This window comes from Miscanthus floridulus, chromosome 6 (genome assembly GCF_019320115.1).
Source record: "Miscanthus floridulus cultivar M001 chromosome 6, ASM1932011v1, whole genome shotgun sequence".
NCBI lineage: Eukaryota > Viridiplantae > Streptophyta > Magnoliopsida > Poales > Poaceae > Miscanthus > Miscanthus floridulus.
In genome coordinates, this window is record NC_089585.1 from 5358219 (window position 1) to 5384294 (window position 26076).

A 26076-nucleotide genomic window follows, 5' to 3' on the forward strand; every position below is an offset into this window, starting at 1 on the left:
ACAAGCGATGTTTTTTTCTGAAAGAGAAGGGTGACGAAAATGACGAGTACTTCAACAGGATATAGAAGGAAAGCGAGTGATTGTGGGCTGCAAAGAGGCGCCTCGGCACACGAGGCTTTCTTTGGCCTTGGCCCCTCGCTGACACCAGTGGACCAAATTATGCCTGGCTTCATCTTCTGTCTGGCCACAGGCCCTGTTTGGATACTCTAGCACAGCTAGAGGTTAGAGTTAGTTTTTAGCTCAGGATTAGCCCTAAACTAACTCTAGCCTAAGAGATATTTGGATACAAGGGTTAAAATGATAATAAAATGTGCTTTCCAAATCATTGGTGTGGGTGAAAGTAGAGAGAAAACAGTGGACCCCACCTCAAATAGCCCCAACTAGCCCAAATAATCACCTCTTTGGGGGGATAGTTTTTTAGGGTAGGCTAGTTGCAAATAACCCACTCTAGCCCTCCTGTTTGGCTACTTTAGGGCTAGTTGAGCTCCAACTAGCCCAAACTAACTCTAACCCATGGATTCAAACAGGGCCACAGTTTCACTGGAGATAACTTGGGCTACAAGTGCAAAGCTTACATCAGCAATGCAGAAAGCATCCAATTAACCATTACCCTGAACAGAATAGCTGATATATGAACCACCAAGTGAATTAACGAATTAAACATGGGAAAGAGAAAGGTACTGAATCGAGAAACAGAATGATCCACATAGTCAATTTTTCACTTCGGCCCGAGCCTGAAACCATGTCTCTTGCAGTCATGCCTTCCCAATAGCTATGAACCACAAACAGCTCCACAGGGAGGGACATAGCTTTACCTTACACGAAAACTATAATTATTTAGGGAATATAGGTGAGGAACAACTCTAGAGACCTATGGACCTATGGCTCAACAGTCGTCACTTGCTGCCATTCACCATCCACAGCTTCCTTCCACAGGGTCACATTGTTGTTGCCATCAGACACCGCCAATATGTTCCCAGTCAGTGACCATGACAGCCTCCACACAGGGGTTCTGAAATCATACAGCACCCGGCCTTCCCACTGCTCGCCTTCTTTTGCTGCTGTCCAGATAATGACTGTTCCATCCTGAGAGGCGCTGGCGATGGTGGACTTTGGAAGGCCCAGGTTTGGCGCCCACGCAACGTCTCTCACCCAGTCCTTGTGCATCTGTAGGGCAGGGAAACAGTCCATCCGCCAACTCCCATTGTTGAGCTTCCACACCTTCACCGTGTTGTCGCAGCCACCAGAAGCGAGTTTCTGAACATACTCAAACTGAACAGAAGATCCCGCACTGATTAGAGCTCCCAGGTGCCATTGCTGGAGCCCATGAAACTGAGGTCACACCGACTGGATGCGCCTGGTCAATACGTGTGGTGTCCCAACCTCCATCAGAACGAGCAGTGAAGACTGAAATGTTCCCATCTGATGAACCACAAGCCAAGCATAGACCCAGCTCATGAGGCGCCCATGCAATGGAATTCACAGAGGACTTGTGATCAGCAAAGGTGTGTACCAGTGCCCATTCATCAGGCTTGCTTCCTTCCTTCCAGATGATCACCCGGCCGTCGTAGCTGCAGGATGCGAGCATGGAACCAAACTTGGGATGAGCCCATGCGACTTGCCATACTGGGCCCTGGTGTCCACTCAAAGTTGCAAGCTGCTGGTGCGAGTTTCCACTTAGGCCAATGATCTTTATTGTGTTGTCAGAGGAGGCTGTAGCTAGTCGCTTCCCATAGTAATCCATGGCGATATCATGCACCACATCTTGATGCCCAGTCTCGATCTTATGGGGCGGCATTGTTCCAATGATCTAACTTTAACTTAACAATATGACAACCTTCTTCTGTGTCCACCACTTCAGTCTCCTATACGATTAAAAAGCAAGGATATCAGATAAGTGATAAATCAAAGAATAATGTAAGTACATAAGGTATGCACACTTAGCAGCTAAAAAATGAGACCAAACATCATATATTCATATGGAGTTGATGGAATGCCATATTGCAACCACAACAACATCAATGTAGAACACTGATGGTATACACAATCCCATGTGTGTGTGTGTGTTCCACAATTGGGCCAAAGTCATCATTCGCCAGATTGAATACTAAAACACATGATGATTGAGGATGCACCACTGAACAATACATTTCATCTAAATTAGCTTTATCAAGCTTAGAATACTGGCAATGGTATATTTATTGCAGCATCAGAAAAATAACACCAATCCACCGTGTTAGAAATGTTCATGAATGGTGATGGGAACTTATTTTTGGAAGAAAAGTAGGAAAACACGGTCCAGCATATATGCATAAAATGCAGCGAAAACATTTGGTACAATAACATGGTTTTAACTTTTTAGATTGCAACCCTCTCAAAACCACTTGTATTCATATTAAAAAAATCCGCAATAGACCAAAAAGAGCTTAAACAAGCTTCAACAACCGACACAGGGGGCATCCTGAGAGGAAAAGCTGCAGAAGCATGAATGGTGATTGGGAATTATTTTTGGAAGAGAAATGAGAAGACATAGTCCAGCATATACACATAAAATGCAGTACATCTGGTATGATAATGTCTTTTCCACTTCTTTGAAATTTTCGAACCCTCTCAAAACCACATCTATTCATAATTAAGCCCTGAAATAGACCGAAAAGAGCTGAACGAAACTTAAGCAGCTGACACAAGGGTACCCTCTGCGCAGAAAAACTGCACAAGAGAGAGGTTGAAGCAAAAAAAAAAAATATGCAGATAGTGGCGTTACTAAATACTAATCTCACGAAAATAACGTACGAACTCAACCACAAACTTCTTAACTTGATGAGAGAGATGCTACCATAGAAGGCTGGATTGTTTAATTCTATTATCTTTTTTATGAATCCAAGGCAAAAGCAAACTTGTTTTTCAGAAACATCCAGCACAAATCAATACAAGCATACAAGACATGGCAACATGGTTTTGAGAACAAATCAAATATTTGCATCTATCGCCAACCAACCTAGCAGCATACGTTTGCAGCAGGAAACGTACAAACAAATACTGGATTCACCTACAGGAATAGTGAACACGTCCCGGTCCCGGAGACCCGAAACCGGAGGGATCAAGGGTTGGATATGCGAAACCCCTCGATATACTACCTACCAAACTAATAACAGCGTCCTCCCTAAATCCGTCACTATGCCAACACACGCCCCCGTAGGGTTCGCCGCCACGACCTAGGCTGGCTGGGTGTGGTACTAGTACTACACATCAAACGACCAATCGATTCGACGCGGGTCAGGAACAGATCACAGGGTACAGCGGAGGGGATGGAAGATTGAGCGGAGAGGTCTTGGCTTACCCGCGGACGGAGGGGGCGAGGATGAGGAGGAGCCGGCGTGCAGGGTGGACCGGAGGAGGGGATCGCTGCCGCTGCCGCTGCTGCAGCGGAAGGAAACAGGCGAGGACTAGACGGCGCTTGGCCTATACGGCCTTTTGGGCCAAGCCCATCAAACCGGGCTCGGTTCACAAATGCGATCCGGCGGTCATCTGCCGGGGGCTGTCTTCGATCCGACTAGGCCCGCACCACCTTGTCTACATGCTCACTCCGCCCGATATTATTTGATATTTTAGCTATCAGCACAGAAATTAATGAAAGAGTAAAAAAAAAGGTGTGATATACTTCCTGAGTCCTAAAACAAATGCATATCTCTCCTCAAAAAAACTCTGCTTAATGAAATATTGGCAAAATGCCTGTTCGAGAAAAAAAAATCTCTCCTAAAAAATACATATCTCATTTATCGAGAAGTCAAATCTTTTAAATTGATCAAATATATACAGAAAAGTATTAATATTTATGATGTACTATAAACATCATTAAATTGATCATGAAATATACAATCATAATAAACTTATTTAGAGATACAAGTATTCATATCATTTTCTATATAGCTAATCAAACTTAAGAGCTTAACTCCCCAATATATGTAATGTGTGCTTTATTTTTGGGACGGAGGGGGGTAACTGCCCATCTCGTATTTCGAGGAATCGATCAATTTTAAGTTTAACTAGATTTATAGAAAATAGTATTGACATTTGTATCTCTAAATAAGTTTACTATGATAATATATGGCATGATTAAACTAATGATGTTTATTGGTATCATAAACATTAGTGTATTTTTGTATATAGTTAATCAAACTTGAGATTGGTTGATTCCTTGATATGCGAGATGTGCACTTATTTTAGGACAGAGGGAGTATAGTAAATGCGAAGGCGAGATATAAAAAACTATTGAGAAAGGAGAAATATACATTGAGAAAGTGATCTACACTTAATGAAACTCGGGCATAAAGCACATTAAAAAAACTATATTGAAAAGTGAAAATAATAAATAATGAGATACGGGTAGAAGGCTAGAATAAATCTGGGCCTGTTCGGTTGGCTGGTTCGTATCGTTGCTGGTTCGTGAAGAAGTAATGCTGGCTGGTTTGTGTGAGAGAAAAATACTGTTCCGACTGAAAATTTACGATCGTTTACGACAAGCCACAGCCAAACGAACAGACTGCGGCTAGGATGTACGGAGTATCTAACATAGCAGACGGTAGAACACAGGCCGCTACTGCTGGCTTCATGAATTTGGTTTATTTTGGTACAGTCTAAAGATGGGGGCGTTAATGTTACGTGATTGATGAGAGTGAAGGCCTGAGGGGAGATGATATTTGTTTTTTTTAAAACATAGGTCTCCCCCGCTATATACTGATCATAAAGCGTCAAAACATTACAGTTCAAGTTCAATGCGTAACGGCGCGCCCGCCGAAGAAAAGGCCTAAAGGCCAGACAACGCATCCGGATTATCAGGCATTACAGAATCAGAACTCTGCTGAACCACAGCGATACAGTCCGCCACCAAGGGCTGCAACACCGATGCTTGAGAAAGTAATGGACTCCAGCCGATTCCAGGTGGTCTGTTTGCTTCCATCTCGATCTTTTGAACCACCACCATCAGTTCCTCCTCCATCGACGCCTTGTACATCGGTCTCCACCATCTTCTTAAAGTTCTTGCAATCTCCGTCAGCACCTTCTTCATACCCATCCAGACTTCTCCCTGAAAACAAATTCTGTTACGCAGATTCCACAAACACCACATGGCAGCCGCATTCACCACATTAACTAGCACAATTTTTTTTTTATTTGCTATCCAAAGAGAGACAACATGTTCATAATTCCATTGTCCAACCAAACCCAGAATGTCAGCTAGCTAGAGCTGACCACATATGCTTGGCAACACAACATTCAAAAAATAAATGATGGACTGTCTCTGTTTCAGAACAGAGAAGACAAGTCAAATCATCCAATTTTCTCCTCTTAGCTAAATTATCTCTTGTCAACACCTTATTTTTTGAGAGAAGCCATAAAAATATCTGGACTCTCGGAGGAATTTTTAGTTTCCAAACAGCTTGAACATACACAGGTCTAATGCCTCTATGATTAATAACAGCATACAGAGATTGAACCGAGAATTGGCCATTAGAGCTAAAGCTCCAAATAATTTGATCTTCTTCCTCAACTAAGTTGACTTCCTCTATAATTCCTAATAGTTCAAACCACATACCCATTAGCCTTTCAGAAACAGACCTCCTAAAAGAGAGTTTCGGAGTTTCTCCATCCCAAACCTGATCAATTGTTTTCCCCTGCTATTCATTAATGACATATAAGGGTCAAAATTGTATAGCCAGGCTAGAATTACCCAGCCATCCCAAAATCTAATCTTCTTGCCATTGCCTACATTCCACATGATGCCCATATGGGCTGCTTGCAAAGCCCAAACCACACCTTTCCAGAAAGGAGAAGCTTGACTGTCATTACAACAACAAATATTTGGTGATATTTGTTGACTGATTTCTTTTTTGCATGAATAAAGAGGAAGAAAGTCATAGAAAGACTGTTTTTTAGCCTTATAAACACGGCGTAAGTGATATTTGCTGACTGATTTCTTTGATCAATTAATCTAAATGAAATGAAACTAAGACAGAGAACACGAAGAAAGCATGTGAGGCAATTATTTATATTTCAACAAAAAAAATCCATGGAAACAAAATTTATTTATAGCAAAGTGCATGATACATCTCAACGTACAATATTTTAGTCCGGACTGATCTTAGCATAGCACGCGTTTGCATCAAAATGCTAAATATATGATCTAAGTAGAATTAGGCCGCTTGCAGTTAACCACACACTCGTGATGTGTCAAGTAGCAATCGCTGGCGACCTCGCAGCAGAAGCAAGTACCATTAGGTTGGAATTTATCGCATTCGTACTTCAAGCACACCATCAAAAGCTCGTCGTTCTTTCTCTCAACGTCTAATGGCGACGTAGAGTTAGCAATGGTGGTATCAACCGACCCTCCGCTGGCATCCAATAGCTCATGAGGAGTGAGGACGACCTGCAGAATTTGCTTATATTTCCATGCTCATCATTTCATCAATATATAGCTATATATATTTAATACATACTCACTGTGATCAGTGACTATATATATTCAACAATTCCAAGATGAGAATATTTATCACACACACACATCTAATAACGTATGTACATATAGGAACGAATACTTACATTGTGCTTGCATTGCTAGGGATCCGAAAAGAATAGCGCCCAAGAACATGGTCGCCATCATGCTGTTGCGCCGCCTCATCACGGTCATAGGTTGGATCTGCTGCTTTGCAACTGAACCGTATTGTTGAGCAATGAGGAGGGGAATTTTTTTTTAATTTAACACTTTTTATAAACTAATTCTAAATCTAATGCCCTGTCTACGTCTGCACGACTGCTAGGGTAAGTACTAGGCCTCGCCTAAAATTTTAGATTTTGACTACTGTAATACTTTCGTCTGTATTTGATAATTAGTATCTAATTATGGACTAATTAGATTTAAAAGTTTCGTCTCGTGATTTTTCACCTAACTGTACAATTAGTTTTTTTCGTCTATATTTAGTGCTCTAAGCCGCAAGATTCACTAAACGGGCCCTAGTCCTCGCTCTGTTCAGCGCACGCACGTAGTTCTAGTCCTCGCTCTGTTCACACAGTACTCTTGAAACATAGTACTAGTCCTCGCTTCTTGACGGTTCAAACACAGTACTAGCCCTTGTGAAAGTAATGTGTTGAATTCGTTACAACGACTGACTAAATAAATAAATAATTAAAGCAATCTGGTCATATATTCTAACATATAACCATGGGGATCAGCATCGGCTACAGCAATCCGGTCATATTATAAAGGTTTCACATTTGCAAGCACAGGTCTATCGAAGCAAGGATTAGCTAAGGCCCCAGCAATAACGTACAACTGCCTCCGTCGCCAAAATAACTCTCCTCATTCCCAGAGCAACTGCCTGCTCGAGGCCTTTTCAAGCAACCAGTTGCTTTAGCAAATTGTGCCAACATCAGAAAATTTGTCGCGCCTGCTCCTGCCGCCGCTGCCATACCAATATGATTATTCGTCCTCTTCGTTTAGACTTGTTTAGCTGATAAATCATAACTGAAAATATTATTAGCTAATTTAATATAAGAAAAAATAATATTCACTAACTAAAAAAACACGACATATAAACCAACTCAAGCCAACAGGTTCAATCATATCGCGGATCTGTTTTTATTCTAATAACCTGTGCGAATCGAAAGCATATATAAACACTGATGGACGATGGAGACAGTGCACTAGAGAGTAGGAACTGAAGAGTTCGTACGCCCCTGTCAGTGTGAGGTCGACGAGACGACGGGCCTATTCACTTGGAATTCTAAAGAAAATCTGAATGGTTTGAAAGAATATTGGATAAATTTATAAGAGAAAAATATTATTTTAAATAAAAAATAAATAAATTAAATCGAGTTTAAAAACATGCGAGCCGACGAAGCTGTCGCTGCTGCAGCGTCACACCAGCTAGTATATACTGGCTCGTGGCTACGCGTGGTTTTGCTTTCATCGATTGCCTGGCGTCATGTCATGCATCACCGCTACAGTGCCGTCAGCGTCACCGCTGCAGTGAGCAGGCCCTGTCTACGTCTGCACGACTGCTAGGGCCGGAGAGTGGAGCAGCGGGGGTTGATTGCCCCTCCTAAATTTTAATCAGTGTTGCATCAAATATTTAGACATATATATAAAGTATTAAATATATATTAATTATATAATTTACGACTAATTTACGAGACAAATTTTTTAAACCTAATTAACCCATGATTTGACAATATTTTGCTAAACATATGCTAATAACGAATTAATTAGGCTAAAAAAATCGTCTCGTAGAGTACTGACGAATTATGTAATTTATTTTTTATTAGTATCTGAACACTCTATGTAACATCCTCGACACACCTTCTAAATTGAGGCTTGTGTCACTACAAAGTTCAAAAGTTATAGTAATTTAAAATAAATATTTTTTTTATAGTGACATCAGCAGCCGGCAGTGTGGTTCATGCCTGCACGCTCTTTCGCTTAACAAGAATTGAGTGAACGCTCGCTCAAATAGATTTGGAGCGCCGAGGGACGTTTGGTTGCTGCGTACACCAAGTGTCTCTTTAGCAGGCTTATACCGATTTCGGTTTCATATATTTTGCGTAAATCGAGACACTGCAGCGTAAAGTCGTTTTTTTTAAGTTAGGGTTAAAATGAATTAGAAGCCGAGAAAAATTAGTTTTTTTTTACTTCACCGATTTTTGCTTCACCGGTGAAGTCGTTTTAGATGAGCCGTGCCAAAGGGGCTCAAATGTGCCCTATGAATTTTATTAAAGCAAGGGAAAAATCGTTTAACGATTCATCATATTTATCTTCAAGGCCCCGTTTGGTATACCTTAAAACCGGCTTGTTTGGCTTCTTTTTTCAGTTGAAACAGTGTTTTTCTTTCACAACAATTCAGCCAGAATAGTATTTTTCAGCCAGTTTTAGCTAAGTTTCAGCAAGTCCAACCATGCCGAAAACGCATGTGATCAACTTTACCATGTTTTATGGACGACACTTCTTCGTAAACTATCCCTACGAAATAAAAATATAGTTGAAGACAACATAAAACACAAAACGGATTTTCAGTAACTCGAGAAAAAAAAGATTTTTACGATGACGTCGACTTACTGTTTACAGTGATCTCCCTGGGCATGGTTCCAATACTCGCATGTGATGACCAGACATGATTTCTGGTGCAGTCATGTAGACGTAGGTAGGGCCGTCAGCAACACCGCTACAGTGCAGCAGGCCTAGATGCCATGCCAGGCCGTGCGGGCAGGCCTATTGCTCAGGCCATGCCTAGCTTTGCCGCGCAATTCTCCGTGGCGTGTTGCCGCGCTAATATCGGTGCAGCGGCAGACCGGTCAGGGTCCTTCTTGTCGTTACGTCATCTCTCTCGTTATGTTATCATACATAACGTAACATAGATATTTTGCTACATCATAGTAATAAGCGCGGTCAAAAATGTTAGATTTAAAAATAAAAAATAAATAATATTAGATTTAGAATTAGTTTACAAAAGATGTTCAAATTAAAAAAAAAAATAGAGGAGGGAGGGAGGGAGATCAGGCTCAGAGTATACGAACTTGAGCGACCAGGACTCCAGGAGAATACTTATATATTATATATATAGAGGTCGGCGTGCTGGCACTAATTGATTACTGTTATGCTCGATTTTAAGAATAAAATAGGATGTAAAATTTTATGTGCGTCCAGAGATCAGTCACACATGTAACCTGACAAATTATAAATAGTATCATCATAAATGTTTATTACATCACGAATAATAAGACATAGTCTTCACATTTAATGTAGCGGAAGTATAAAGAAAAATCTTTCGTGGAAGCTCTATATCACAGGGACGTCAACTGGTTGAACACAAGTCTAGTAATCCTCAGGAAAATCGTTATTACCATAGCCATTTGTTACCTATCCAGGATTTTTATCCAAATAATAAAAATAAACGAGCGTAAGTACGTGTCGTACTCAACAAGTATAAGATGGGTTCATGAGGCTCAAAAGGCTTGATACAGGTTTAACAGCATTCAGCTTTTACAGCATGTTCGCTTGGTCGTATTTGGCTTATAAGCGATGGCTTATCAGCCAACGAACAGTATATTTCTCTCACACCAAACCAACCAACAGTACTTTCAGCCATGGCTTATAAACCAAACCAACCTAAATGAACAGGACATTAGTTGTCATAATTTTAACATAAAAGTAGCAACAAGTTGTTTTAGCCCCAAAGTAAAACACATGATCCATTTAACATGAATAATGAATAGTATAAACAGATAATTCTTAGTGACCATCTATTCCATAAGGGTTTCAAGGCCGCTTGTAACCATGAACACGGCTAATATATCAGTTTTACATTCCGCAGAGGTTGTACACTTTCACTGTGAGTCGTGATACCCATATGTCCGGGTTAATTACTCTCAAAACACTTCCAAGGTGAATAGGCAGGATTCACTATGAAGTCTTTCAAAGGTTCGTTTAACAAGTTAGGGTCATTAGATTCACTCGGCAAATAGACGTAGAGCCCCCCTTTCCGATGGCACATTGACGCGCAGCCTATACACATGGGGACAAAGGCCGCACTATACCCGATTCGGTAAGTCATTCTTATGCCAATAAAGGTAACCTCTAACAAGCTAGAAAAAAGGTCCTCGTACTGAGCTAAAGCCAGAGCCATATAGCCCTCACAGCTGTACTATAAGTCCCGGATGATCACTTACAGATAAGTCCTTAGGGAGAGAAATCTAAAACATTTAGAAAAGTAGCTAAATACTACAGCTCCCTGTTTTCAAGTTGCTAAAAAGTCATATTTTATTGTTTATTGCATATACCATTAGTCAAGTTACAAGAACATGATTTAATTGAGCACTAGCAAAGCTACCTAATGCATCTCCCATAGGTGACAAGGTATAAATTCAATTCTACGGAATCCCTATTAAGATGACACATGCAACATGAATTAAATGTATTAAAGTTGATAGGAAACCAGGATAATTGCATGCTATACTTTCCTTGAACAAAGTGCTCCTGTTGATCCTGCTCGTTAAAGTAATACTCTTGGTCACCCATGAATTGCTCACCGTCTATACTCGATAACCACAGCAACGTACAAGCATCCAGAAGCAATCATGCATATCAAACAAAAGCTATAGATTATAATAGTACACCAATAGCATAAAATCTAGAGGAAAAGTTTGTAAAATAAATCTACGTCTCGCTATGAATACACAGACGCGAAGATCACAAAAATCGGAGCTAAAACGAAGAAGTTATGAATTAAACAAGATTTCCTTTAGTAAAATAATAGATTAAATCTAACCTCAAATTTTAAAAGTTGAAAACATAGTTAACAGTAGTATAAACATGTAGATTACTCAATTACGAATCTAACACAACTTGAACGGACCAAATCGGAGTTAAAACAAAGATTTTATGGCTAAAACAAGATTAGATGCAAAACTGTAAATAGATAAAAACGTATTTTTGGTCTAAACCGAAAGAAACTACGCTTTTAAAAGAACAAGGCGTATTCTGAATTTGCACATTGGACTACGGGTTATGATATAGAAAAGTGTAGGGACTCTTTAGCATAAATGCAGGGACGATGAGTTGAGATCCAAATAATTATAAGGGCCTTTTGGCAAAATGACAGGCGAAGAGGTATCTTAAGATCTGGACCGTTGGATCGGAATCGTATGGTGCAGATCAGATCAGAGGGGAGGGGAAACGGCCGACAAAGACGGCGGCGAGCCCTGACGACGGTGCCATTGACGGGACCTCGCCGAAGCTGTCGGTTTCGACGTTCCAGCCACCGTTTGGCTAAGGAAGAGGTCGAGAAGCAATAGAAGCTCGATGCGAACTCAATGGAGGGTTCGGATGGGGTTGCGGTGGCGCGGAAACGACGCGGTGCGTGCGGTAGCGGCCCGGTTCCGCTTGTGGCATTTTGGCGACGCGGGTAAAAGAACAGAGTGCAAGGAAGAAAGCAAGAGAAGCACCCAGGGTTTCCTTACCTTCTCGCGGAGCTCGGGGTTACGGTCGCGACGACGAAGGAGCGGTGAATCGGTGAATTCGACGGCGACGGCTCATTTCAAGGGCTACGGCAACGCTGCTGCTAGCTCTATGTGAGGCAGCTGCGTTGGGGCGAGATAGGAAGGTGGTGGTGCGGGGTCAGGAGCTATTTATGGGGGCTCAGAGCAACGTGGGCAGCACGCCAAGACGCGGCGTGGTGGAGGCAGAATTGGCAGTGCTCGTGCCGGACACGAGCAGAGGAAGGAGATGACCCTGACACGCGGGCTCAACGTGTCAGCGAGAGGAGAGAGCGCGGGAAGCTGTGTTGGGTGCGCTGGGCTAGGCCGCGGGGAGAAAGAGGCGGCTGCGCGGCTGGACCGGTCCAAGAGCAGGGCGCGGGAGAGGGAAGGCCGAGCGGAGCGGCCCAAGTGCGGGAGAGGGGCGGCTAGGCCTGCGGAGGAGAACAGGCCGACTGGGCCAGCAAGCCGAAAATGAGAGAGGGAGAGAGTTTTTCTTTTCTTTTTCTAAACTAATTTTCCAAACCAATTTTCAATACAAATTCAAATCAATTTGAAATTTAATTTCAAACCACACAATATAAAAATAATATGCAGCAGCATAAATGCATAAGCATGTATGTAGACCTTATATTTGATTTTAATTTGATAAAAATATTATTTTTTTTTCTATGTTGCATGCTCACACTAATGCATAAATAAATTTAATTCACCTATTTTTAAAATATTATAAATTTTAGGGTGTTACAATTATTGCTATATATCAGCGATTCATACTTTCACAGCTACTATCATTCTGCCTTATATATATTTTGTTTGAATGTTTTCCAATTTCCTTTCAAGTTGCCTCAGTGCTGCATGTCCCGCATGCATAGTTTTTGTCACGCTAGGAGCTAGCTCTCGGGGGTTTTACATTTACCTTGTGTTTCACATTTCATATATTTTTTTGAATTATTAAAGTTTTGTTTTTTTATGTATGTAACAAACAGCCGTGCCAATATAATTAACACTGTATATATAAGATTATAAGTAATTCAAAAATAATAACCTGCAGCTAAACCATTCGTGTATATGTTTAATTTGACTAATGATGCACAAAACAATATCATCGTTTGAAAATTCTATTGCGTGATTGGTTAATTAATTTCTGAAAAAGGAGGTGATTAGCAATATAGCATGCACCAGCAAATATTAAACTTTGAATTGTTAGCTAATTATATACTCCCTGTATTCCAAATTATAATATCTTTTGGTATGTCTAGATACACAGTTTCTAATATGTATCTAGACATAATGTATATCTAGGTGCATAGCAAAAACTATGAATCTAGAAAAAATCAAAATGTCTTATAATTTAGAACGGATGGAGTATATTTGTCTAGTAATATTATTAAGTAGGATAGTATGATACGGAAATGATACTAGTATTTGATTCGGATTTGGGAGTATTGTTTCAAATGATCATGATTTTGTCGCAAAATAGGGAGTAATGGCAAGCCATGCGAACATAGCAAATTTAATTACTTTTTGTGGGATTTTTTATCTCGATCCATTAAAACTTAATATCAATGTCCAAAGCCATTATGTAATATTTCCCCACTGAAGAAAAAGACTCTTACTATGAAACTACTCCCTCCATTCTCTTTTATAAGGCACAACTTGACATAACACGGTCTCCTAAATTACACTTTAGCCATCTATTTATTTTATTTTCTTTTCTTTTATACTTATCTTATAAACTTATGATAATTGGATAGTGGATTTAGTTACAGATCTAACAATATCAAGTTTATGTTATAATAATTAAAATTTATTAGTTAAATTATTGGTTAAAGATTTTGAAGTTTAAAACTTGATATGCGCGTGTGCCTGGAAAAAAGAGAACGGAGGTAGTAATGGCGTACTACAGGCAGTTCACTGAAAAATAATACGTGTCTATATAGGTTTTAACATAAGATCCCTCAATTGACGATCTTCAAAGCCAAGCAAATACACAACCTGGGAAATTCCCTTTCAAGCACTTAGGGCATGTTTGGCAGGGCTCTGGCTTCTCTAAAAATGGCTCCGGCTCTGGCTCCTCTGAAGGAGCAGCTCCTCTGGAGGAGTTGAAGCTGTTCTGGAAAATGTTTGGCAAAACGGCTTCTTCGCATTAGACGATGTGAACCCATAGCAAGGAGCCGCGCGAAGCTCATTTTTGAGGCTTCTCCTGCGCAGGCAAAAAAATAGCTCCGGTTCTTGATCGGCTCCCCATGCGGAACCCTTTCCAAAACAGGCATTTGGCACAACTCCTGCAGGAGCCAGAGCTGAAGCCCCTGCAGGAGCCGTGCCAATGAGGCTTAGAGCAATGAAGATTCCATTGGAAAAACGGTAGTAAATCATACCAGTCAGACTTCTTTTGTACTTTGTATGGTGCTCAAGCTTTAGTTCCCATGTTTGAATTTTTATAGCCGTAGAACCTGCCGCAACCATACTATAATGTCATAAATACAGAGACTTTTCGAGGTTACCGTTGATTCGTTATACTACCTGGTTCGTTTTTTTTAATATATCATCAGCTCTCTTATCTAATTCGTTTAAGAAAGACCACACTCATCCAGAGAAGACACAGCACAATACTGTATTCGTACATGTGTGTCGATGCTATACTTAGGTGGTTGTATTCAAAGTTATGTGATTTTTTTAAGTAAAGAAAAAGACAAGTCAAATAAGGCAAAAAAGACAGGCTGAAAAGTATCGTTGGCTGATTTGTTGTGAGAGAAAAACATCGTTCATTCGCTGAAAAAGTACGGCTGATAAGCCAAGCGAGCAGGGCCTCATGGAAAAAAAAAAACTAACACCGCATCTATATTTGAGGAGGCTAGAATGGACTTTTTCTATATCTTTTTTTTTTGTGAGGAAAACCTTTTCCATCCCTAATGACCCAACGAGGAATTGAGTTGGGCTGGGCCCGCTGTTCGGCCATACACACACGTGGTGTTTAAATTCAGGAGCTAAAATTTAGTGGTGTCACATTGGATATCATCTGGGAATGTTTTAATAGTAATAATAAAATAAATTACACAAATTCTTAGTAATTCGCGAGACAAATTTATTAAGCCTAATTAATCCGTTATTAGCACATGTTTACTGTAACACCACATTGTCAAATTATGGACTAATTAGACTTAAAAAATTCGTCTCGCAAAGTAGTCACGATTTGTACAATTAGTTATTTTTTAAATTTATATTTAATACTTCATGTATATGTCAAACGTACAAATATGATAGGGACTAAACCTTACAGGAGACACCACACAAGGCCCTAGTTCCTAGTCCTACTACAGTGTCATGATATCGAGGTACTACCGAGAGAGTTGGAGAACCGCAAACTTAGTTGGCGCCCAAAAACAAACCGAACGTACGTACGTACACGTGCAATTAGTACAACAATTTATTTATTTGTTTATTCAGCCAAAACCTGACCAATGAGACGAGCAGTTTTCATCCCCATCTCCAACTCCCAGCAGCATCGGGGATTGGATTCGGAGCGAGCGATTCGACGATTCGGTGACATTTTTGCGTGGAGCAGGCCGGGCCACGCCGTGCTCTTCCTTCCACGTCCCGAATCCCAATCCAACCCACCGTGGCCCGTGGGAGTCGGTCAATGATTGCGGTGGCATGTGTACCCTCCCTGCGTCGGCGTCGTCAATGCCCCGCCGCACCCGTCGTCCTCCACTGACCTCGCGCCAGCTGTGCCCAGCTCCCTACACCCCACTCCATCCACAGTCCACACGCCGGCGCGTGCATCTCTGACCCTTGGCGGCACGGCCTCTGTATTTAAGGCCACCTACCTTAACCAGCGTGCTCCGCCTCCACTGTCCATTCCCCGTCACTCCGGCAAGCGAGCAGGAGCAGGCCGGTGGGTCCGGTGACCTCCCGATGGCGTCTCCCGCTGCCGTCAAGAAGGTACACACTCTTCTCTGGCCTGCTCATCCGTACCTGTACACCGTCCTCGCCCGTGACGCAAGGCGGAGGACGACTGTGCATTGCTGTGCCGCGCTGCGCAGGTGCTGGTGCCGATCACGGCGGGCTCGGAGCCCGTGGAGGCGTTCGTCCCCATCGCCGTCCTCCGCCGCGCGGGCGCCGACGTCACCGTCGCTGCTGCGGGCGCCGGAGCCGGAGCTGACCTGCGCGTCCATGCCATGTACGGGGTCACCGTCGTCGCGGACGCCAGCGTCGCCGACTGCGCCGACGCCTCCTACGACCTCGTTGCCCTCCCCGTAAGAACCTGCCGCCCGCAGCAACTTCGTCTAGTGCTACGTCGAACTCAGGTCGCTGGCGCTCACGACGCGCGTCGTGCGTGCAGGGAGGTGTCCCCGGCGCGGAGAACCTGGGCGGCTGCGCGGCGCTGGAGAGCATCGTGAGGCGCCAGGCGCTCGGTGGCGGGCTCTACGCCGCCATCTGCGCCGCGCCGCCGCTGGCGCTGGCGCGCTGGGGCCTGCTCAACGGCGTCAAGGTGATCTGCCTCTGCCTCGTCATCCGCACTGCGCGTCTACGTACTCAAGATACTCTTACGTCTTAGCCTCACACACGTGCGTGCAGGCAACTGCGCATCCGGCGTTCGTGGACAAGTTCCCGGCGGAGGTGGCCGCCGTGGACGCCAACGTGGTGGTCGACGGCAGGGTCGTGACGGGGCGTGGCCCGGCGCCGGCCATGGAGTTCGCGCTCGCTCTCGTGGAACACCTCTATGGCAAGGACAAGGTCGACGAGATTGCCAAATCAATGGTACGTGAAAACGTGGCTTAGCTGACTATAAACCGGAGAAACAAGGTAGAATAAGACAAATTTGTTTTCTTTTTCTACACCTATATTGATTGAAAAGAAAAGGACTTGCATAGACTCTTTCACTTGTCAGTTCAGACTCCTCCATACGGGATTGTTTTGAATTTTTTTTACCGGAAAAAAGGAGAAAAGAAAGACAATTATTAGTAGTAGTATGTTCCAATTGTGGACATGGAAAAGGTGCTGCTGGTGGCGTCGGAAGACGGAGAGGTGCTGGTGGTGGCGAGCAGCTGCCGTCCTCGCCGGATCTGGGAGCCTGCAGGAGGCGCCGCGCCGCGTCCTAGTCGAAAGAGGCGCCGCGCCATCGCTGGAGGAAGGGCCGCGCAACCCGCGCCGCCGCCGGAGTGGAGAGGGAGAGGGAGGGGAAGGGTCGCGGCTTTCTGCGCGCCATAGAGGAGGGGCGCGCGGATGTCCGCGGGTGGGAGAGAGGCCTGGGAGAGTGAGCTACTAACCCTAAGTCTGGCTTATATATAAATCCGGTAGGATAATGGATACGGGCTTTCTCCGGGCTGGGATCTGGTGGCTTGATCGGTTGGCTGATTCGTATCGTTGCTGGTTTGTTTACGTGAGAGAGTGGTACTGCTGACTGGTTCGCTGCTACAGTGCTCATGGGAGGGGGCTGGCCAGCCCAGCCAGCCCTAGCCCGGCGAACGAGCTGTGGATCAATATTGGTGGGCCTTATAACGTGACCGCCTCGATAAATCGATTTTACGAGACGATTGACTGTGATCGTCTTGATTAATAAAAAATGACTGTTTCAGTTAATACAAGACATTAACCGAGGCAGGACGGTTTAAAAGCACGTCCGTCTCTGAGTCTAATTTCAAAACGTCTCGTAAAATCTTTTGTGCAGTAGTGTGAACTGAACCAACCGTCGTGTGTCTCTTCTTGTTTAGATGGTCAGGTATGAACCCGGGTACGCCTTCAAGGAACTGAACCCGGTTCAGTGGCAATGCAGCGGCACGCCCAAGGTAATCGCTGCATGCCTGCATCGCAAAGATGAACCAAAGTTCCTATCTGTCCTCATGTCAAACATGGTGACTCCTCTACCACGCACTGTACATTCTCAGGTCCTGATCCCGGTGGCCAACGGGAGCGAGGAGGTGGAGGTGCTCGTGACCGTCGACGTGCTGCGCCGGGCCAATGCGGACGTCGTGGTGGCGTCGGTCGAGGGCGGCGCCAAGGTCGTCGTCGCGCGCCACGGCACGAGGATCGTCGCCGACGCGCTGCTGGACGCCGCCGTCGCCGCCGGCCAGCAGTTCGACCTCGTCATCGTGCCGGCAAGTCGATCGCTCTCTGCATTGCTGCTATACCCTGCTCGATACGGTCGTCGCTGACATGACGCTGATGGAGTTGTGCAACTGCATCCCTGACTGCCTTGCTCACGTGGACCAGGGTGGCATGCCCGGCGCGAAGACGCTGGCCGGCACGGAGGCGCTCGTGGCGCTGCTGAAGGCGCATGCGGCGGCGGGGAGGGCGTACGGCGCCATCGGCGCCGCCACGGCGGAGGTGCTGGAGCCGCACGGCCTCCTCGAGGGCAAGAAGGCGACGACGTGCGCGGCCATGGTGGACCCGAGCGAGTGCGGGAGCAGGGTGGTGGTGGACGGGAACCTGGCCACGAGCAGCAGCCCCGGCACGGCCATGGAGTTCGCGCTGGCCGTCGTGGAGAAGCTGCTCGGCCCCGAGGCGGCGCGGGAGGTGGCGGAAGCCCTGCTCTTCGTCTGACGGACCACGGACGGAGAGGAGCTGTGCAGTGCAGGCCCCGGTCGCACTTGCCGTCGTGTCACCGAATCGTGTTTGATCCTTTGCAGTCGAGATCATGGAACGTGGCCACCTTCCACGCTTGATAACATCGATCCGAAAACATTATCTCGTATAGTAAAATCTCAAAAAAGTATCGTTACTTATAGAGGTGGTACTTGGACTGGGCACGCTGCTTCGGTTTAGTTTTTTAAAAATACTATACAACACACGTATGTTTTATAAAAAAAAACACATGGATTTTAGTCTATCGGATTATAGCCTCTGTTTATCTTCGTCGTCAAATCTGCGAACAGACTCAAAGAAAAAAAAACACAACGCGACGCACCAGCACGTTACGTAGCAGCACATGACGCAGCAGTGCACCAGCACACGACGTGAGGTACAAATTCACAAAAAAACACATGACGCGTGACGCAGCAGTGCACCTCTCTGTATTTTGTTCTTCCATAGAAAAAAAATATTTTCTATGATATATGATTTGTGATATGTGGATCTGTGATCTTGTGATTGTCTTAAGGTAGAAGAAGACTAGAGGTAGAAGGAGGATGGAGGCTGTTGGATCTTAATCTTAGAGTGTAAAAAAATCATGTGTTGAAATTGTATAAAACACAAGTTTTTTTTGTGCTTTTGTGTCACTTCGGATGGTGACTTCTAAACGTGCAAGTGCAAGGCATGTCGAGTCACCTTGGGCATTCGGTTTAAACCGACAATTCGGTTTAAACCGACAATTCGGTTTTGTTTATTTGGTTTCATAAAAGTTCGGTTTTTAAGAATGAGAAGCCGATCGGTTAATTAGAGAATGCAACACCGTCCATTTCAGTTTCAGTTTCTTACTTCGGTTTTGCGGTTTAAACCGAGAAAACCGAGCCTACCTCCAGCCCTCGCAGTCGCTCGCATCCGCAACGCGCGGAGCTTCACCTGGAGTAGCAGATGCGCCGCCGGCTCCACCTTCCACTCGTACAGACCGCCGTCGCCTGCTCGCATCCGTGCGATGCGCCACCGCCGTCGCCTCCCATCGCGCCGTGGAGCAGCCGCGCCGCGCAGCCACCGAGCACGCCTTCGCCTCGTGCCGCGCCCGTGCCGCCGCAGCTCGTAGTAGTCGCTTGTCCACACCTCACCTCGCCCGCCACCGCTTATGCGCTCGCTAGAACACCTCACAGTCGCGCCGCCGCTGGCTGGATTTAGGGTTTGGGATGGGGAGTCGGATGGGAGAGGGAGAGAGGCCAGAGGGAGTCAGACGGGTCATGGGGGGACGGGGGAGAGGGGAGACTGTGAGAGGGAGAGGGCTAAGGCCTCACGGGCCTGCCTAGATAGGTACGTCGTGGGCCTTGGTGGGCTGCATCGGCCATCAAACATTGGGGAAGAGGAGACGGTCAGACGAACACGGAGATTGCTGCGAGCCTGACTTCGGTTCTGCGGTAGTTCGGTTCTGTTCAGGTCAGAAACCGACTCCTCAACCGAACACCGAAGTTCCTAGGATCCAAAACCGAAACCGAACTAAAAAACCGAACTACCGACTATTCGGTTCGGTTTTAGTTAGGTTCGGTTCGGTGTTCGGTTTTCGATGAAAAAGCGTCCAGGCTGAATGTCGAGTACTACTCCGTGCCGTAGTCTTTGCTTCAACCAAAGCATGATCTGTGGCACTGACATGTCTTCATATATCGTACTGATCCTTAGAATATGTTTATTAGTTTTCTTCGTCCACTCGTGATGTATAAAAAATAGTGTTCTAGCTAAGGCATTAAGCGATAGTCCCTCTTCAAACAACTAATAGCAGGATAAATTAGACTACAGGGGCTAAATTGTATATACGAATAAATAGCTTGACCGTCTAGTAGCTATATATATAAGGACATAACGGCAACTATGATGGGAGATTTCAAACCTTGTAAAAGATATATATTGTAGGTATCCTTTTTTACAAAAGTTTCGATGATTTCTCATAATCTATTGAGTAATTAGATGAGATATAGTAAAGAAATACTGGAAAATTATACTGTAGCATTATATATCAAATATGGTCCAAATATAGGCCAAACCACATGGCCCATCATGCCAAGATCCTAGTCATATAGCACGACACGACCCTCGTGTTCATATTATGCCGTTCTTTAGGGCCCTCAAATAACACAGTCCAAACCCTAGCTCTTCTTATATTATGTATACACAAGCATGTTTGCTTCGATTAGATCCTAAGAAGTTTATGGTTAACGGCGATGTCTGTGGTCGTTTCATCACTATGCTGGAGAGACTAAAAAGAATAAAATTCTAGTTTCTTCACAAGTCAAATAATTTTAAATTACACTAAATATATGGAAATATTAATATTTATGATATGTAATAAATATCACTCGATTAATTATGAAATATATTTCTACTAAATATTTTTACAGATACAAATGTTGACATTATTTTTTAGAAGTTTATTCAAATTTGAGATTTTTTGACTTATGAGATTTCTATTTCTTTAATAGATGGAGTAATAAAATTCCCAGCTTTACGTACATCCTCGAACAATGTCACGACCTGATCCGTGCCATCGTGTCACCGAATCCTGTTCGCCAGAAACGTGGAAACGATTATATCATATGGCATAAAAAAAAACTTTTTTATTAAAGGGATAAAAATCCTAGCTTTGCGTACATCCTCGAACAATGGCACGACTGATCCCTTCGCGTGAATTAGGGCCATATTTTTACATGTCAGACTGTCATAGCTTAAGGCGGAAAACGTGCATCAGAGAAAGGTTTTTCCAAATCATTCTCGAACAAAACTAAAACTAGGGCGTTCGAAAACTTTTTTTCATGCCTTAATACAAAGACGTATAAACCTTTGCCGTAATCAAGAAAAAAAACAGTGAAGAAATAACATTCACGTCACGTACCTACAGTGCAAGCCCTCGTCACTGTCCAGTGTCCGCGCCAGTGCACCACACAGGAGAGGAGAGGAGGCAGGGGCACCGCCGGCTGGCTGCTGAAAGCGAAGCCGCGTCGAAGTGATGCACAGACAGGCACAGCGCAAGACCCACGAGGACACGGCACACGAGTCACGGCCAATAGTTTACGCAGGAAAACGACGGCGACGGACGACTCGTTGACACCTGACGGCCACCCCCGCCATGACTGGTGACTCAGCTCGCGACGAACCGAATCCGCAGCCACGTAGTCCCACTCCCACGACGGCAACTGCCAAAACTATACTGGAGTAGAAGGCAGTAGCCTGATCTTCGGGAGACCCCGGAAGGAAAGCCAAAGCGGCGGAACGAGCCAGACAGACGGATAGAGACCCACCTCTCCCGGAGTCCGTCCTGCTCCCGCACCGCCTTTCCGCCGAGTAACAAGGCAAGAATCCCGCGGCGAGGGTCGGCGATTCCGGATGGCCGCCGCGGCCGCAGCGTCCTCGGTGGTGAAGCGTGCCGCCGCAGCCGCCGGAGCTTCCTCGCGGGGCCTGCTCCTCGCGCGCGCCTTCGCCTCGGGAGTTGGCGGCGGCGGCGGCGAGAAGGCCAAGCGGGTGCTGGTGCCGGTGGCCGCCGGCACGGAGCCCATCGAGGCGGCGGCCACCGCCGACGTCCTCAACCGCGCCGGCGCGCGGGTCACCGTCGCCACCGCCGACCCGCCCGGGGACGACGGCCTCGTTGTGCAGGCCGCCTACGGCGTCAAGCTCGTCGCCGACAGCCGCGTCGCCGACCTGCAGGGGGAGTCCTTCGACCTCATCGCCCTGCCGGTGCATACGCGTCCCCCCTCCTTGGTCACTGTCACCATGCCGTCCGACAGTCTCGGCCCTGTCACGCACGCTCTCAGCTTGCCTCGCCCTCCTCTCCCGCATTTGCTTCCTCGCCGTTTCGCGCTGATGGTCAGTGGATAAATTTGTGTGCTGTAGGGAGGAATGCCTGGATCAGTTGGCCTCAGAGATTGCAAAGCGCTCGAGAAGATGGTCAAGACCCACGCCGAGAATGGGGGCCTCTACGGCGCCATCTGCGCTGCGCCGGCGGTGACGCTGGCTTATTGGGGCATGCTCAAAGGCTTAAAGGTGCGACATTGATCGGCATTCTGTCATTCTGTGCGGCGGTTCTGCTTGGAATTATGTACCGCGCTGAGAAACTGGCGGCCTGTTTTGTTATTCCAGGCGACCTGTTATCCGTCGTTCATGGAGAAGTTCACTGCAGAGGTGATCCCTGTGGACTCGAGGGTTGTGGTTGACAGAAATGCCGTCACCAGCCAGGGTCCAGGAACAGCGATCGAGTTTGGTCTTGCTTTGGTGGAGAAGCTGTATGGCAAAGAGAAGATGGAGGAGGTTGCTGGGCCTTTGGTAAGCTACATTACAAGCCATGACACTCATCTGTCTCTTTGCTATGTTAAGAACATGGGGATTCCAAATAGCTGATTGTATGCCTTAGTGGTTATTGTTCACAAGGAAGCTGAAATTTGCTAAATTTTATCTCTAGTTATTTTGTATCAAGCAATTGTGTTACTGATCTGTGGCTTCATCCAACAAGTTACAGTGTTGGCCACATTAGAATTTTGTTTAAATCTGACATGATCTACTACACAAGTACTTTCGTTACCTGATGATTGCGCAATTGTTATCCTTCAGTACTTGCGCCCTCAACATGGAGCTGAATATACCATAGAAGAGCTTAATTCAGTTGAATGGAAATGTGGTAGCACACCTCAGGTATGAGATGGAACTAAATTTCATCTGGAAACAAAGAAAAAGATCGTATCCATTCATTTAGGCTACTTTCTCATTTTCTTCCTCATGGAATTCATGTGATTTATATCATTGCTTCTGATAAGAGTAACTTATTGCAGCCTGCCTTAACAATATAGCAATCTGCCTTAAAACTGTTACTAGTAATCAGTTATTGGTGATTACTGAGTCATAGGAATGTGGAAAAACTTTTGCAGTAATATGGGAGGGGCAACTTTTTCTTCTTCCTACCTTTTTGAGATGGAGGCGCACAAACTTGTGTACATAGTAGGATAGTGACTAAGAACAACGACATTCATGAACCAGTTTTTCTTTTTGGTATAAAGTCATAAAGAAGACGACCATATGACGCATATATGTTACATGATGCTATTTATATTCTGGATACCCTTCATTCCCTTCATTCCCTTCATTAACAGTGGGGGACTCAGGAGCTCTGCCCTTCATTCCCTTCATTAACAGAGGAGAGTTTTCAGCAGGAACCAGTCTAGTCGTGTTTCTAGTTTTCTTCCTGTGGTGCCCCTGTGATCCTGAAACCAGCTGGTTGATTGTGTTCGGGTGGTGCTGTTTCAGCCTCACCTTTGTCTGTATACCTCTTTTCTCTCTCAATGAAATGACACGCGATGTATCGTTAATCCTAATGTTTTCCAATTATGGTGTATTAACCTGAACTTTTTAATATTTGCTGATGCTTTTCCCTTTTATGTGTCTCTAGGTTCTTGTTCCAGTCGCTAATGGTTCAGAGGAAATTGAAGCTGTCAATTTGATAGATGTGTTGCATAGAGCAGGAGCAAATGTTATTGTTGCATCGGTGGAGGAGAAGTTACAAATTGTTACCCGTCGCCATAAGTTTAATCTAATTGCTGATATGATGTTGGATGAAGCCACTGAAATGCAATTTGATTTGATTGTCATGCCGGTATGTGGCTGCTGAGTTAATTTTCCATTAACGGGGTATAACTCTTGAAGGGTCTCTCACTGACAAAAGCATTTTATCTGTAAACAGGGAGGTTTGCAAGGTGCTCAGAAGTTTGCTAGTACAAAGAAACTTGTTGACTTACTCAAGAAACAGGCAGAATCAAATAAACCATATGGTGCAATATGTGCCTCTCCAGCTCATGTGCTTCAGCCGCACGGTTTACTGAAGGTACTTTCCTCTGCCCCAATGAACATATGCACTTGTTAGCATTAGTCCTATCTTATATGTTCAGTTCAATACCATCGACATTAATGCAGAAAACCTGGAACAAGACTTAAAGTTTCAGTGAAACTGCATTAGTGTATGAACAAAAAGCTGCGAGGTGTATTAACTTTGAACTACCTGTGTCATTGTAGGGCAAGAAGGCGACAGCATTTCCACCTATGTTACACCTGCTCACTGATCAGAGTGCATGTGAGCATAGGGTTGTTGTAGATGGTAACCTTATCACCAGTAGAGCCCCAGGCACTGCGACAGAGTTCGCCCTAGCCATTGTTGAAAAACTGTTTGGTCGAGATAAAGCTGTCAGTATAGCAAAGGAGTTGATCTTTATGTGATATTGCACTGATCTGGTGGTGTGAGAAGTATAATAATGTGGATAAACATACCAGAAACCTGTTCTGTCTCTATGCCTGAACTGTTAATAGCTGCCTGAGGATTTCAGTTGAATGGTACTATTACATCACACTGTAAACTGTGAGCCAAGAATGTACAAGCTTGTGCGGACCATTTCTTTTCCCTGTAATACAAAGATATGCAGCTCTCCTACGTGTGTTCGAGAGAAAAAAAAAAACTTGTAAATACTTGTCCTGTCTGTTCAAAGAAACACTAAGTGGAGGTGCTGCCGTCCCAACACCCACCTGCTCCGCCTCTGATCATTATGGATTTACACGAAGTTAAGAAGCTGTTTGGTCAATCAAGAGAGCACAGGACAATGGCAGAATCTGGTCCTCATGTCATGATAAACTGTACTGTAAGCTATTGATTTGATAAGCATTGTACTCTTTCCCAATGTACGAACTCTTATCCTCGTTAGTACTGCTCTTCTTTTTTGTTGCTGTTATGTGCAGTTTTTAGATGTAGCATTCAGATAGGGAAAACAAGAACGAATATGTACAAGAAGTCAAAGTATACTCTTCAGAGCATTCTGTTTAGCTTGTCCCTGAAATGTCATTTCTTGACTTGGAATCCATTGCATACTCCAGAATTCTATAGAAAAGCTTAGGTGGGTTATGATTATGATTGTCACTTTCGCGTCAGGAATACTAGTTTGTGGATGGAAATAACATAATCATAAAGCTATAGGAAAGTAGCATCTTTCCCTTTTGTCCTGAGTGAGAGCGATAAGTGGCTGCAGTCTGCGGATCACTTTTGCTTTGGCGAGTAGAAGAAAATGTGGTGTTCTAACCAATCTATATTAGATTCCTGCAATAGATGCCTGTCCCATTCATATATTGCCTTGAAGTGGATGAAGGTTCTCTGTCGCACTATATGATAACCCTCCAGTTGGTTGTAACTGCATATCACTTGCACTTTATATGTTGTTTAGCATCCCTCTGAGTTCAGATCAGCATAACTTTGGCTAGTAAAGATTTGTCCCTTCTACCTTTCATGAAATGGCCTAGTTTCAAGGTGTTTTTAGCACTGAATCTGTGGAGAAAGTAGGTTGTGAAAAAGGCAGTAATAGTTAAGTAACTATTGGAAACTTCATAGAAACTTCGTTATCGATATGTTTACTCAGCACTTGTCTATTGTTGCTTACTTGCTTTCCCATATCATGT

General features: G+C 44.5%; 2 protein-coding genes and 1 pseudogene across 2 annotated transcripts; 2 read left to right on the top strand and 1 right to left on the bottom strand.

The window, feature by feature from the left end:
• Positions 1 to 676: 676 nt before the first annotated feature.
• LOC136457483 (protein transport protein SEC13 homolog B-like) lies at positions 677 to 3496 on the bottom strand (annotated as a pseudogene).
• Positions 3497 to 15795: 12299 nt separating this feature from the next.
• On the top strand, positions 15796 to 18751 carry LOC136457485 (protein DJ-1 homolog B-like). The gene is made up of 7 exons (XM_066457517.1): positions 15796 to 15966; positions 16068 to 16280; positions 16367 to 16516; positions 16603 to 16785; positions 17739 to 17813; positions 17913 to 18122; positions 18238 to 18751. The coding sequence occupies exons 1-7, from the start codon at positions 15940 to 15942 to the stop codon at positions 18565 to 18567; spliced, it is 1188 nt and encodes a 395-aa protein (XP_066313614.1). The 5' UTR covers positions 15796 to 15939; the 3' UTR covers positions 18568 to 18751.
• Positions 18752 to 21767: 3016 nt separating this feature from the next.
• On the top strand, positions 21768 to 25311 carry LOC136457486 (protein DJ-1 homolog A-like). Its single transcript, XM_066457518.1, has 7 exons — positions 21768 to 22329; positions 22486 to 22635; positions 22732 to 22914; positions 23200 to 23280; positions 24032 to 24235; positions 24323 to 24463; positions 24652 to 25311. The coding sequence occupies exons 1-7, from the start codon at positions 21982 to 21984 to the stop codon at positions 24850 to 24852; spliced, it is 1308 nt and encodes a 435-aa protein (XP_066313615.1). The 5' UTR covers positions 21768 to 21981; the 3' UTR covers positions 24853 to 25311.
• Positions 25312 to 26076: the final 765 nt, after the last annotated feature.

What these genes read in the sequence shown, in the direction of transcription:
- LOC136457485 (XM_066457517.1), top strand. Translation starts at nt 15,940, where the DNA reads ATGGCGTCTCCCGCTGCCGTCAAGAAG. An exon ending in ACGACCTCGTTGCCCTCCCC is followed by an intron (nt 16,281 to 16,366) that starts GTAAGAACCTGC and finishes TCGTGCGTGCAG; the next exon opens with GGAGGTGTCCCCGGCGCGGA. An exon ending in ACGAGATTGCCAAATCAATG is followed by an intron (nt 16,786 to 17,738) that starts GTACGTGAAAAC and finishes CTTCTTGTTTAG; the next exon opens with ATGGTCAGGTATGAACCCGG.
- LOC136457486 (XM_066457518.1), top strand. Translation starts at nt 21,982, where the DNA reads ATGGCCGCCGCGGCCGCAGCGTCCTCGGTGGTGAAGCGTGCCGCCGCA. An exon ending in TCGACCTCATCGCCCTGCCG is followed by an intron (nt 22,330 to 22,485) that starts GTGCATACGCGT and finishes TGTGTGCTGTAG; the next exon opens with GGAGGAATGCCTGGATCAGT. An exon ending in TTGATTTGATTGTCATGCCG is followed by an intron (nt 24,236 to 24,322) that starts GTATGTGGCTGC and finishes ATCTGTAAACAG; the next exon opens with GGAGGTTTGCAAGGTGCTCA.